At 58.3% G+C, this 14,367-nt stretch overlaps 2 protein-coding genes across 3 annotated transcripts; both read right to left on the bottom strand.

Annotated features, from left to right (window-relative positions):
• Positions 1 to 3,533: 3,533 nt before the first annotated feature.
• Positions 3,534 to 10,016, bottom strand: ATP1A4 (ATPase Na+/K+ transporting subunit alpha 4). 2 transcript variants are annotated; one of them, XM_064401761.1, is made up of 7 exons: positions 9,744 to 10,016; positions 9,174 to 9,297; positions 8,360 to 8,505; positions 7,034 to 7,164; positions 5,438 to 5,539; positions 4,449 to 4,540; positions 3,534 to 3,695 (listed from the first exon to the last, which is right to left on the bottom strand). In XM_064401761.1, the coding sequence occupies exons 1-7, from the start codon at positions 9,987 to 9,989 to the stop codon at positions 3,667 to 3,669; spliced, it is 870 nt and encodes a 289-aa protein (XP_064257831.1). In that variant the 5' UTR covers positions 9,990 to 10,016; the 3' UTR covers positions 3,534 to 3,666. The 2 variants fall into 2 exon arrangements, with proteins under 2 accessions (XP_064257831.1, XP_064257832.1); XM_064401762.1 differs by lacking the exons at positions 9,174 to 9,297; positions 9,744 to 10,016 and adding an exon at positions 8,931 to 9,031.
• A 337-nt stretch (positions 10,017 to 10,353) lies between these two features.
• Positions 10,354 to 14,288, bottom strand: ATP1A2 (ATPase Na+/K+ transporting subunit alpha 2; the record flags this gene model as incomplete). The annotated part of the gene is given in 11 exon segments (XM_064401355.1): positions 10,354 to 10,360; positions 10,506 to 10,675; positions 11,809 to 11,862; positions 11,864 to 11,910; positions 11,913 to 11,959; positions 12,922 to 13,058; positions 13,553 to 13,561; positions 13,563 to 13,610; positions 13,613 to 13,731; positions 14,038 to 14,053; positions 14,055 to 14,288. Coding segments are annotated over 11 exon segments (888 nt in total), but the record flags the coding sequence as incomplete, so codon positions are not given.
• Between the last annotated feature and the right edge of the window lie 79 nt (positions 14,289 to 14,367).

The following is a 14,367-nucleotide window of genomic DNA, read 5'->3' as shown; positions in this document are numbered from 1 at the left end:
CATGGCCAGTGCCATTGACCATGGGGGTGACACTGGGGTGACACCGGGTGTGGGGGGACACCGTGGGGGGGTGACACTGGGTCAGTGCCATTGACCATGGGGGTGACACTGGGGTGACACTGGGGTGACACCGGGTGTGGGGGACACCGTGGGGGGTGACACTGACGTGCTCAGTGCCATTGACCAGGGGGTGGCACTGGGGTGACACTGAGGTGACACTTGAGTTTCCGCAGCGTGACCCTGGGGGGTTTGGGGGGGGGGGGAGGGGCGCACCCCCAAATTCCACCCCCCCTCCCCTCCCCCCAAGGAGCCGCTGCCCCTCCCCCCCCCCACGTGCTGCTTGGGGGGGCTCAAACTGGGGGGGGAGAGGCGGAATGGGGAGGGGGCGGCAGGGATGAGCCCCCCCGGGCCCCCCCGGTGTCACCGCCCGGGGGGGGGCGGGGGGTCCCCGGTGTCCCTCGGGATTGAGGCCGCCGCGGGGGGGGGGGGATGATCCGGGGGGGATTAACGGCGGGGATCTCCCGGCAGCACCCGGGGCTTCAACCCTGCCCGGGGCGGGGGGGCTCGCAGAGCCCCCGACCCCCCCCGGGACCCCCGGGACCCCCCGGGACCCCCCCGGGCACGGCAGCGCCCCCCAGAACCGGCGGGGGCACCCCCGGGGCTGCCGAGGGAAAAGGGCGCGAGGAGGGTGAGAATCGGCCGTTGCCATGGCAACCGGATCGCCATGGCAACCGGATCGCCATGGCAACCATCGCCCATGGCAACCATTGCCCAGGGCAACCACATCCCCTTGGCAACCGGATCCCCATGGCAACAGGATCGCCATGGCAACCATCGCCAGTGGCAACAAGATCCCCTTGGCAACGTGTTCCCATGGCAACCTGTGCCCATAGCAACCGCATCCCCATAGCAACCGCATCCCCATAGCAACCACCACCCCATAGTTACCTTCTCCCATGGCAACCACGTCCCCATGGCGACCATCTCCATGGCAACCGCCTCCCACGGCGCCCCCTCCCCTCAGCATCCCGTTCCCATGGCAACCGCCCCTGCCTCTTTCCCCGCTCCCCTCCCCGGGACCCCCGATTTGAGGAGGGGTCCCGGTGCCCCTGGTTTGGGGGGGGGTCCCTGCACACCCTGGATTTGGGACAGCGGGGACACAGCTGGGCCGGGTTTGGGGGTCCCTGGGCCCACTTTGGGGGTCCCTGGGCCCGCTTTGGGGGTCCCATGTGGGTTTTGGGCATGGTTTGGGGGTCCCTGGGCTCCATTTGGGGGTCCCTGGACCTGATTTGGGGGTCCCTGAGTCTGTTTTGGGGTTCCCTTGGGGTCCCTGGGTTCCATTTGGGGGTCCCTGGGTCTGTTTTGGGGCCCCGTGGGGTCCCTGGGGCCCATTTGGGGGGTCCTTGTGTCCGGTTTGGGGGTCCCTGAGCCCGTTTTGGGGGTCCCATGGGGTTCCTGGGTCCCATTTGGGGTCCCTGTGCCCATCTGGGGGTCCCTGTGCCCGGTTTGGGGGTCCCTGGGCTCCATTTGGGGGTCCCTGGGCTCCATTTGGGGGTCTCTGGGTCTGTTTTGGGGCCCCGTGGGGTCTCTGGGGCCCATTTGGGGGGTCCTTGTGTCCGTTTTGGGGGTCCCTGAACCAGGTTTGGGGGTCCCATGGGGTTCCTCGGAGAGATTTGGGGGTCCCTGGGTCTGTTTTGGGGTTCCCATGGCGTCCCTGTGCCCATCTGGGGGTTCCCGGGGGGGGTCCCAGCCCCGGGGGGTCCCGGGGGTCCCCGTACCCCAGCCCGGGCCAGCTCGGGCTCCAGCAGGGGGAGGGGACACGGCTGGGGACCTGCCACCCCCCCCAGGGACCCCCAGTGTCCCCCAGTGTCCCCTCGATGCCCCCCAGTGTCCCTGGACTGGTTCATACTGGTTTATACTGGTTTATACTGGTTTATACTGGTTTATACTGGTTTATACCAGTCCATACTGGTTTGTACTGGTTTATACTGGGATCCCCTGCAGTGTCCCCCCCACCTTGTTCCTGCTGTCCCCACAGCTGCCAGCGTGCTGTGTACTGGTTCGTACTGGTTCATACTGGTTCGTACTGGTTCATACTGGTTTATACTGGTTTATACTGGTTCACACTGGTTTATGCTGGTTTATACTGGTTCACACTGGTTTATACCGGTTCATACTGCTTCACACTGGTTTATACCGGTTCATACTGGTTTATACTGGTTCATACTGCTTCACACTGGTTCATACTGGTTCATACTGGTTTATGGTGGTTCATACTGTTTTATACTGGTTTATACTGGTGCCCTCTGGTGCCCCCAGTGCCCCCTCAGTGTCCCCAGTGCCCCCAGCCCCTCTCGGTGTCCCCCGGGGCACCGGAGCAGCGCCAGCAGCGGGAACGCCGCGGGGTCCCCTCGTGTCACCCCAGTGCCACCCCCGCTGTCCCTCCCAGTCCCTCCCAGTCCCTCCCAGTCCCTCCCGGTGCCGCAGCTCGGGGAGGGTCCCGGGGGGCACCGGGAGGCGGCGGCGGTGACAGAGCCCCCCCGGACCCCCCGGGACCCGCCCGGGGACAGCGCCAGCAGCGCCAGGAGCCACCCGGGGACACAGAGGGGACATGGGGACAGCGCCAGGGACAGAGGGACAGGGACAGAGGGACAGGGACACGGACACAGCCAAGGGACAGACGGACACTGCGGGGACAGACGGACGCGGTGTCACCTCCCCGGGACGGTGACACTGCCCCTCCCCGGCTCGGGGTGTCCTGAGGGGCGGCAGCGGCGCAGCCCGAGCCCCCTGTCCCCCTGTCCCTCTGTCCCCCTGTCCCCCTGTCCCTCTGTCCCCCTGTCCCCCTGTCCCCCTGTCCCTCTGTCCCCCTGTCCCTCTGTCCCCCTGTCCCCCTGTCCCCCTGTCCCCCTGTCCCTCTGTCCCCCTGTCCCCCTGTCCCCCTGTCCCCCTGTCCCTCTGTCCCTCTGTCCCCCTGTCCCCCTGTCCCCAATGTCCCCAAATGTCCCCCCCCCAAGCCCCGCTCCATACTGAGAAGGGAAAGAGGATCTGGGGGGGCTGAAAATAGGGGACCCGCCCTGGGGACAGCGGGGGGAATTTGGGGGGAATCTGTGGGAGTTTGGGGGTATTTTGGGGAATTTCGGGGGAAATTTTGGGGGATTTGGGGAAATTTGGGGAATTTAGGGACATTTGGGGGGAATTTGGGGGGAATATGGGAAATTTTGGGGAGATTTTGCGGGATTTGGGGAAATTTGGGGGGGATTCGGGGGGAATTTGTGGAAATTTGGGGAGAATATGGGAAATTTTGGGGAAATTTGGGGGAAATTTGGGGGAAAATTGGGGAAAATTTGTGGGAACTTGTGGGAATTTGGGGAAAAATTTGGGGGATTTGGGGGGAATTGGGCGAAAATTGGGGGGAAACTGGGAAAATTCGGGAGAAAGTTGAGGGGAATTTGGGGAAAATTGGGGGAATTTGTGGGAATTTGAGGGGTCCGGGGGTGCCCCCCTCCCCTCCCAGTCCATCCCAGTACACGCGGGGTTAAACTGGTTTATTGCTCTGCGGGGGGGGGGTCCGGGTGTCCCCCCGGATCGGGGGGTCCCGACCCCCCCCGGGTTAGTTTTGGGGTGCGGGGGGGGCTCAGGGGGTCCCAAAAGAGGGGGAGGGGATCAGTAATAGGTTTCCTTCTCCACCCAGCCTGCAAAAAAGGGGAGGGGGCGTCAGGGGGACCCCAAACCCCAAATCCAAAATCCCCAAATTCCCAAACCCCCAAATCTCCAAATCCCAAAATCCCAAATCCAAAATCCCCAAATTCCCAAACCCCCAAACCCCAAATCCTCGAACCCCAAACCCCCAAATCCCAAAATCCCCAAATCCCCAAATCCCAAAATCCCCAAATCCCAAAATCACCAAATTCCCAAACCCCCAAAATACCGAGTACCCCCCAAATCCTCGGAGATTTGGGGATTTTTTGGGGTGCCCCCCCGTTTTTATGGGGTTTTCCCCTTGGGTCTTGGGTTCTGTCCCCTTTTTTGGGGGATTCCTCTTTTTTAGGGTTCCCATTTTTTGGGGTTCCCATTTTTTAGGGTTTCCATTTTTAGAGTTCCCGTTTTTTGGGGTTCCCATTTGTAGGGTTCCCATTTTTTAGGCTTTCCATTTATTTGACTTTCCATTTCCCCCCATTTTTTTGTCCCTCATTTTCTCACCCCCAATTTTTTTGGGTTTTCCCCCATTTCATTCCCATTTTTCCCCCCACTTATTTCCATTTCCCCCCCCCATTTTATTTCAAATTTTCCCCATTTTATTTCCATTTTTCCCCATTTTATTTCCATTTTTTCCCATTTTTTTTTAAACTTCCCCCCATTTTTCCCCCCCACATTTCCCCCTCCCTCAATTTTTTATGGTTCCCCTCCATTTTTTTGGGGTCCCCCCGAGGTTTTTGGGGCCTCACCTCCGGGGTAGCGCCTCAGGATCAGTTTCCTCACCTCGTCGTAGGCGAAGATCAGCAGGGAATAGGGGAAGGCACAGAACCACCAGGTGACCCTGGGCAAAAAACCCCAAAATCTGGGGACCCCAAATCCCGGGGGGGGGCCCCATTTTTGCCTCCCCCCAATTTTTCATCTCCCTTTTATTTTATCATTCCCGTTTTTTGAGATTCCGCCCCCAATATTTTCATTTTTCCCTCATTTTTTTGGTTGTTTGGGGGATTTTTTGGAGGGGAATTGGGGATTTTGGGGGATTTTTTTGGGGGGGTTGAGTGGTTTTGGGATTTTTTTGGAGGGGGTTTGTAGGGGAACTGGTATTTTTGGGGGATTTGGGGTTTTTTTGGGGGGGTTGAGTGGTTTGGGGATTTTTTGGAGAGGGTTTCAAGAGGAATTGGGAATTTTTGGGGGTTTTTGGGTTTGTTTTGGGATTTTTTAGATGGGGTTTTGAGGGGAATTGTGGATTTTGGGGATGGTGATATTTGAGATTTTTTGGGGGGGTTTGGAGAGGTTTTTGGATTTTTTGGATGGAGTTTCGAGGGCAGTTGGGAATTCTTGGGGGATTTGGGATTTTTTGGAGGGGTTTGCAATGATTTTGGGATTTTTGGGGGATTTGGAACAGGGATGGGGGTTTGGAATGGGTTTTGGGGGTTTTGTAGGGGAATTGGGGATTTTTCGGGGATTTGGGATTTTTTAGAGCTTTGGAGCGGTTTTGGGGAATTTTTTGGAAGGGGTTTGGAAGGGAATTGGAGATTTTTGTGGGATTTGGGATTTTTTGGGGGTATCTGGAAGAGGGATGGGGTTTTGGAATGCATTTGTGGGGTTTTATAGGGGAATTGGGGAATTTGGGGGGATTTGGGATTTTTTTAGAGTTTTGGAGCGGTTTTGGGGGATTTTTTGGAGGGGGTTTGGAGGGGAATTGGGGATTTTTGGGGTCGGGATTTGGGGTGTCCCTCACTTGAGGGGGTACATGCGCAGTGCCACCCCCATGCCCGGGCAGTAGGACAGGAACGCCGCCAGCGCCGTCTCCTCCAGCAGCCCGAAAATCAGGATCTTGTTCCTAAAAAATTGGGGGGATTTGGGGTTTTTTGGGGATTTGGGGGTTTTTTTAGGGTTGGAGAGATTTAGGGATGTTTTTGGGGGGGTTGGAAGGGGCATCAGGGATTTGGAGTGGGTTTGTGGGAGGGGGATTTGGGATTTTGGGAGAATTTTGGGTTTTTTGGGGGATGGGAAAGGTTTTAGGGTTTTGGGGTGGTTTTGGGCAAGATTTTGGGGTGATTTGGGGTGTTTTGGGGGTGTTTTGTTGCACTTCATGCCCTGCTGGAAGACGGAGTTGAGGTGGATTTTGGGGGAATTTTGGCTGGTTTTAAGTGGGATTTTGGGGTGGTTTTGGGATGATTTCAGGTGTGTTTTGGGTAGGATTTTGGGGTGTTTTGGTCCCCAGTTCATGCCTTGTTGGAAGACAGATTTGGGTGAATTTTGGGGAAATTTGGGCTGGATTTAAGTGGGATTTTGGGCTGGTTTTGGGTGGGATTTTGGGGTGGTTTGGGGGTATTTTTTGGAATACTTTTGGGGTGTTTTGTCACACTTCATGCCCTGCTGGAAGATGGAGTTGAGGTGGATTTTGGGGGCATTTTGGGTGGGATTTTGGGGTGGTTTAGGGTGGGATTTTGGGGTATTTTTGGGGTGATTTTGGACTGTTTTTTGGGGTGTTTTTGGGGTGTTTTTGGGGTGCTTTGTCGCACTTAATTCCCTGGTGGAAGATGGAGTTGAGGTGGATTTTAGGGGAATTTTGGGGTGGTTTAGGGTGGGATTTTGGGGTATTTTTGGGGTGTTTTTGGGGAATTTTTGGGGTATTTTGGGGTGCTTTGTCACACTTCATGCCCTGCTGGAAGACGGAGTTGGGTGGATTTTGGGTGGGATTTTGGGGTTGTTTGGGGTGTTTTTGGGATATTTTTGGGGTGTTTTTGGGGTGATTTTGGGGTGTTTTTGGGGTGGTTTGTCGCACTTCATGCCCTGCTGGAAGACGGAGTTGGGTGGATTTTGGGTGGGATTTTGGGGTTGTTTGGGGTGTTTTTGGGATATTTTTGGGGTATTTTTGGGGTGTTTTTGGGGGAATTTTTGGGGTATTTTGGGGTGCTTTGTCACACTTCATGCCCTGCTGGAAGACGGAGTTGGGTGGATTTTGGGTGGGATTTTGGGGTTGTTTGGGGTGTTTTTGGGATATTTTTGGGGTGTTTTTGGGGTGATTTTGGGGTGTTTTTGGGGTGGTTTGTCGCACTTCATGCCCTGCTGGAAGACGGAGTTGGGTGGATTTTGGGTGGGATTTTGGGGTTGTTTGGGGTGTTTTTGGGATATTTTTGGGGTATTTTTGGGGTGTTTTTGGGGAATTTTTGGGGTATTTTGGGGTGCTTTGTCACACTTCATGCCCTGCTGGAAGACGGAGTTGGGTGGATTTTGGGGTGGGATTTTGGGGTTGTTTGGGGTGTTTTTGGGATATTTTTGGGGTGTTTTTGGGGTGATTTTGGGGTGTTTTTGGGGTGGTTTGTCGCACTTCATGCCCTGCTGGAAGACGGAGTTGCGGCGCGTCTTGCAGATGATGAGATCCGCCCACTGCACCACGACGATGCTGGCGAAGAACGCCGTGTGGCACGTGAACTCCACCACCTTGCGCTGCTCGTACGTCTGGGGACGGGAACGGGGGAAACGGGGAACCGGGAGGAAACCGGAGTGAGCAACGGGAAATGAACAGTGGGAGAAATTGGGAGGGAACAACGGGGAAACCGGGAGGAAACTGGGAGTGAACAACGGGGAATGAACAGTGAGAGAAACCGGGAGGAAAAAACAGGGAAACCGGGAGGAAACCGGAGTGAGCAACGGGGAATGGAGTGAACAGTGGGAGAAACCGGGGAGGGAACAACGGGGAAACCGGAGGAAACCGGAGTGAACAATGGGGAAACTGGAGAGGAAATTGGGAGTGAACAATGGGGGAAACCGGGAGGAAACCGGGGTGAGCAACGGGAAATGGAATGAACAGTGGGAGAAACTGGGAGGGAACAACGGGGAACCGGGAGGAAACTGGGAAGTGAGCAACGGGAAATGAACAATGGGGAGAAACCGGGAGGAAACTGGGAGTGAGCAACGGGAAATGAACAATGGGAGAAACCGGGAGGAAACTGGAGTGAGAAATGGGGAAACTGGGAGGAAACTGGGAGTGAACAACGGGAAAAATAACAATGGGAGAAACTGGGAGGGAACAACGGGGAAACCGGGAGGAAAACCGGAAGTGAGCAACGGGGGAAACCGGGAGGAAACCGGAAGTGAGCAACGGGAAATGAACAGTGGGAGAAATTGGGAGGGAACAACGGGAAACTGGGAGGAAACCGGGGTGAGCAACGGGGAGTGGAGGTGAACAGTGGGAGAAACCGGGGAGGAAACCGGAGTGAGCAATGGGGAAACTGGGAGGAAACTGGGAGTGAACAATGGGGGAAACCAGGGAAGAAACCGGGAACCAGAGTGGACAACGGGGGAGCAAGGATTGAATGGGTGAAACAGGGCAGAAACGAGGCAGAACCGAGTGTGGAAATTGGGCAGAAATGGGTGTGGAAATGGGATGGAAGTAGGTGTGTAACTGGCGTGTAACTGGTGTGTAACCGGGGTGGAACTGGTGTGGAACTGGTGTGGAACCAGTGTGTAGGGTCAGTGTGGGGTCCCTCACCCACTCCTGTCCGTAGGAATCCTCCCAGGTCGTTCTTGGAGCAGAGTGTAAGGGGTGTGTAAGGGGTGTGTAACGGGTGTGTAACGGGTGTGTAACTGGTGTGTAACGGGTGTGTAAGGGCTGTGTAACTGCTGTATAGGGGTCGGGTTTAGGGTCCCTCACCCACTCCTGTCCGTAGGAATCCTCCAGGTCGTTCTTGGAGCGGTCGTCCCAGGCCAGGCGGATCCGAGCAGCGTCCCCGGCAGGAACCCCGTTCTCCGCCAGGATCACGAAGTAGGTGAAGAACCCGCCCAGAGCCTGGATCATCCCTGAGGGATTGGGATTGGGATTGGGATTGGGATTGGGATTGGATTGGGAGTGGGATAAAAAACATGGATTGGATCACAAAGTAGGTGAAGAACCCGCCCAGAGCCTGGATCATCTCTGAGGGGTCGGGATTGGGATTGGGATTGGGATAAAAAACATGGGGTTGTATCACAAAGTAGGTGAAGAACCCGCCCAGAGCCTGGATCATCCCTGAGGGATCGGGATTGGGATTGGGATCAGAGCCATGGGATTTGGGATCATCTTGGACCCCTTCACTGACCGATCTGGCTGTAGGCCATGCTGATGGCCCTGAGTGACCTCTGAGTGACCCTGAGTGACCACTGACTGATCTGGCTGTAGACCATGCTGATGAGTGACCCTGAGTGACCCCCTGAGTGACCCCAAGTGACCCAGAGTGACCACTGACCGATCTGGCCGTAGGCCATGCTGATGAGTGACCCTGAGTGACCCTGAGTGACCACTGACCGATCTGGCCGTAGGCCATGCTGATGACTGACCCCTGAGTGACCCCGAGTGACCCTGAGTGACCCCTGAGTGACCCCGAGTGACCCCGAGTGACCACTGACCCGATCTGGCCGTAGGCCATGCTGATGAGTGACCCCTGAGTGACCCCTGGGTGACCCCTGAGTGACCCTGGGTGACCACTGACCGATCTGGCCGTAGGCCATGCTGATGAGCCGCTCGTTGACCAGCTTGTCGCTGCGGGGGTTCCGCGGCTGCCGTTTCATGATGTCGCTCTCGGCCGCCTCGTAGGCCAGGGAGATGGCGGGGACCTGAGGGACAGCGGTGTCACCTGGTGTCACCCAATGTCACCTGTGTCGTCCAAAGTCACCCGGGGTCACCCGCTGTCACACGTCATGGGATGGTGACCGTACCCAGGGACAGGAGGGTTTGGGGTCTCTGGATGGATTTGGGGTGCCCTGGGAGGATTTGGGATGGATTTGGGGTACCTGTGTGGATTTGGGGTCCCCCGGGATGGATTTGGGATGGATTTGGGGTCCCCAGGATGATTTAGGGTCCCCAGGAGGATTTGGGGTGCCCTCACCATGTTGGTGCCCAGGTCGATGCAGAGGATGGTGACGGTGCCCAGCGGCAGCGGGATTTGGGGTGGATTTGGGATTTCATGGATTTGGGGTGGATTTGGGTGGATTTGGGGTGGATTTGGGGTGGATTTGGGGTGGATTTGGGGTGGATTTTGGTGGATTTGGGGTGCCCTCACCATGTCGGTGCCCAGGTCGATGCAGAGGATGGTGACGGTGCCCAGCGGCAGCGGGATGTTGGCGATGATGAAGAGCAGGAACGGGGTGATCTCGGGGATGTTGCTGGTCAGCGTGTAGGCGATCGACTTCTTCAGGTTGTCGAAGATCAGGCGGCCTGCCAGGGGACAGCAGTGGCCCCAGATGTCCCCAGATGTCCCCAAATGGCCCCATTGTCCCCAATGTCCCAATACCTGAAATGTCCCCATTGTCCCAAATATTCCCAATGTCCCTGATGCCCCCAATATCTCAAATTATCCCCAATGCTCCCAATATCCCAAATGTCCCCAATGTCCCCAATGTCCCCAATGTCCCCAACACACCCAATGCCCCCCAGTGCCCCAATGTCCCCAATATCCCAAATTTCCCCAAAGTCTCCAATGTCCCAAATATCCCCAATGCTCCCAATGTCCCCAATGTCCCCAATATCCTCAATGTCCCCAATGTCCCCAATGTCCCCAATATCCCCAATATCCCCAATGTCCCCAATGTCCCCAATGTCCCCAATATCCCCAATGTCCCCAATATCCCAATGTCCCCAATGTCCCCAATGTCCCAATGTCCCCAATATCCTCAATGTCTCCAATGTCCCCAATGCCCCCAACACACCCAAAGCCCCCAGTGCCCCAACGTCCCCCAATATCCCCAAAGGACTCCGCTGTCCCCCAGTTCCCCCAATACCCCCCATGTCCCGATGTCCCCAAACCCCGGTGGCTGTCCCCGACCTTCCCTCGACGCCGGTGACGATGGAGGCGAAGTTGTCGTCCAGCAGGATCATGTCGGCCGCCTGCTTGGACACGTCCGAGCCCGCGATGCCCATGGCGATCCCGATGTCCGCCTTCTTCAGCGCCGGCGAGTCGTTCACGCCGTCACCCGTCACCGCCACGATGGCGCCCTGGGGACGTCAGGGACATGGGGGACATTGAGGGCTCTGGAGACACTGGGGGCTTTGGGGACACTGGGGACACTGGGGACACTGGGGACATTGAGGGCTCTGGAGACACTGGGGGACACTGGGGACACTGGGGACACTGGGGACATTGAGGGCTCTGGAGACACTGGGGACATTGGGGACATTGAGGGCTCTGGAGACACTGGGGGCTTTGGGGACACTGGGGACATTGAGGGCTCTGGAGACACTGGGGGCTTTGGGGGACACTGGGGACATTGGGGACATTGAGGGCTCTGGAGACACTGGGGGCTTTGGGGACACTGGGGACATTGAGAACTCTGGAGACACTGGAATCTTTTGGAATATTGGGACATTGGGGGTATTGGGGACATTGGTGGCTTTGGAGGCACTGGGGACACTGGGGATGTTGGGGACGTTGGAGATGCTGGGGCCATTGGGGGGGTTGGGGACATTGGGGAATATGGGGAACATTGTGGATATTGGGGGACTTTGGGGATATTGGGGACATTTGGGACATTGGAGGTATGTGGGACATTGGGGACGTTGGGGACATTGAGCACTTTGGGGACACTGGGGCATTGGAGGTATTGGGGACACGAGGACATTTGGGACATTGGGAATATAGGGAGCATTTGGGATACTGGGGACGTTGGTGGCTTTGGGGACACTGGGGACATTGGGGACATTGGGAATATGGGCACCATTGGGATATTGGGGACGTTGGTGGCTTTGGGGACACTGGGGACATTGGGGACACTTGAGGACATTGGGGACATTGGGAATATGGGGAGCACTGGGGATACTGGGGGAATTGGTGACCTTGGGGACGCTGGGGACATTGGAGGTATTGGGGACCTTGGGACACTTGAGGACATTGGGGACATTGGGGATATGGGCAACATTGGGGATATTGGGGACGTTGGTGGCTTTGGGACACCTGGGGACACTGGGGACATTGGGGACACATGAGGACATTGGGGCCATTGGGGAATACGGGGATGTTGGTGGCTTTGGGGACACCTGGGGACATTGGGGACACTGGGGACATTGGGCTGAGGCGGCACGGGGCCAGGTGGCAGCGGTTGACACAGGTGGCAGGGACAGGGCAGGGTCACCTGTCGCTGGCAGCCCTCGACGATGATCAGCTTCTGCTGGGGGGACGTGCGGGCCGAAGACGATCTCGGTGTGGTTGCGCAGGATCTCGTCCAGCTGCTCGAGCTCATGTCCTTCAGGTCCGAGCCGTGCACCACGCACGCCTTGGCCTCCCTGGGGGGGGCACGGGGGGCTCAGCACCCCAAAATTCCTGGGAAAACCCCCAAGACCCCAAAATTCCTGGGGAAAACCACCCAGGACCCCAAAGTTCCTGAGATCACCCCAAAATCTCCTCCCCAGCTGCTCCGAGCTCATGTCCTTCAGGTCTGAGCCATGCACCACGCACGCCTTGGCCTCCCTGGGGTGGTCAGCACCCCAAAATTCCTGGGAAGACCCCCTGGGACCCCAAAATTCCTGGAAAACCCCCCCAGGACGCCATCCCAAAACCGCCCTCCTCAGCTGTTCCCAGGTCGTGTCCTTCAGGTATGACCAAACACACCTTGGCCTCCCTGGGGGTCACGGGGGTCTCAGCACCCCAAAATTCCTGGGAAAAGCCCCCAGGACCCCAAAATTCCTGGGAAACTCCCTGGAACCCCATCCCAAAACTGCCCCCTTCAACTGCCTCCTCAGCTGCTCCCAGGTCGTGTCCTTCAGGTGTGACCATGCAAGAAACCATGTCTTGGCTTCCTTGGTGGGGTTCACGGGAGGCCAGCACCCCAAAATCAGCACCCCAAAAGTCCTGGGAAAAAACCCCACAGGACCCCAAAATGGCCTGAACTTCCCCCACCTGGCTCACTCGGGGTTCTCCAGTCTCACCTGAGCTCCACCTGTGGTTTTCCAGCTCACCTGGGGTTCCTCTGGCTCACCTGGGGCTCACCCGTCTCACCTGGGGCTCACCTGGGGCTCACCTGGGGTTCCTCAGGCTCACCTGGGCCTCACCTGGGCCTCACCTGTCTCACCTGGGGCTCACCTGGGGTTCCTCAGGCTCACCTGGGGTTCACCTGGGCCTCACCTGTCTCACCTGGGGTTCCTCAGGCTCACCCTGGATCTCACCCCGGCCCTCACCTGTCTCACCTGGGGCTCACCTGGGGTTCCTCAGGCTCACCTGGGCCTCACCTGGGCCTCACCTGTCTCACCTGGGGTTCACCTGGCTGACGGGGATGTTGAGCCGCGCCGCGATGTCCTCCACGGTCTCGTTGCCCTCGGAGATGATCCCCACGCCCTTGGCGATGGCCTTGGCCGTGATCGGGTGGTCCCCGGTCACCATGATCACCTGGGGGGACACCGTCAGCACCTGGGGACACCTGGGGACACCTGGGGACACCTGGGGGACAGCTGGGGACACCTGGGGAACACCTAGGGAACACCTGGGGACAGCTGGGGACACCTGGGGGGCACCTCAGAATGGGGAGGGCAAGGGGAAATGGGGATCCCAGGTGGGCTCAGAAAGGGTTTTAGGGTCCCGGACTGGGATTTTGGGGTCCTGGGGGGTGCTCAGGAGGGTTTTGGGGTCCCGGGCCAGGGTTTTGGGGTCCCAGGTGGGTTTAGGGGGGTTTTGGGGTCCCGGACTGGGATTTTGGGGGTCCCGAGTGGGGTTCAGGGGGATTTTAGGATCCCGGACTGGGATTCTGGGGTCCTGGCAGACTCAGGGGGTTTTGGGGTCCCGGACTGGGATTTTGGGGTCCTGGGCAGACTCAGGGGGTTTTTGGGGTCCCGGGCAGGGGTTTGGGGGGTCCAGGGGGCTCCGGGGGGGTTTTGGGGTCCCACCTTGATGCCGGGCGCTCCGGCACTTGCCCACGGCGTCGGGCACGGCGGCGCGGGGGGGGGGTCGATCATGGACATGAGCCCCACGAAGCAGAGGTCGCTGGTGGGGAAATTCACCTCGTCCGCGTCGAAACGGAACCCGCGGGGGAACTTGTCCGGGGGCAGGTACAGGTGACAGAACCCTGGGGACACCGAGGGGACACTGAGACCCCAAAAACACCCCCGGGAACCTGTGAGGGACCCCTCAGGGACCCCCCAGGACCTTCTGTACAGGTGACAGAACCCTGGGGACCACCAGGTCCCCTCAGGACCCTCCCCGAGCCCCCCCAGCTCCAGGCAGGCGTTCTGGAAGGTTCCTCCATGTTCTTATCCAAGTTCTTCTCCCCCACATCTCCTCAGGATCCCCTTCCAGCAATGCCAGGGTGCCCCAAATCCCCTCTGGATCCCTCTCAGACCCCCTCAGGACCCTCCCAGCCCTCCGGGCGTACCCAGGACCCTCTCCCCCGAGCCCCCCCAGCTCCAGGTAGGCGTTCTGGAAGGCCTCGCGCATCTCCTGGTCCAGGGGCTGCTCCTGGCCCTGCAGGAGGATGCGGGAGCAGCGGTCCAGGATGCGCTCGGGGGCTCCCTTCATCACCAGCAGGTAGCCCTGGGGGTCCTCCTCGCGCTCGTGGATGGACAGCTGGACACGGGATGGACAGGGGACAGCGGGGGGACATGGCAAGGTCAGCGTGGGGTCACCCACAGGCAGCCCGGGGTCACCAGAGCCACCACGGGGTCACCAGAGCCACCCCATACCCCCCATGCCCCCAGATGCCCCA

Source organism: Passer domesticus, chromosome 32 (assembly GCF_036417665.1).
Source record: "Passer domesticus isolate bPasDom1 chromosome 32, bPasDom1.hap1, whole genome shotgun sequence".
Taxonomy (NCBI): Eukaryota; Metazoa; Chordata; class Aves; order Passeriformes; family Passeridae; genus Passer; species Passer domesticus.
Note: the sequence above shows the minus strand (reverse complement) of the source record. Positions and strands in the feature narration are given on the sequence as shown.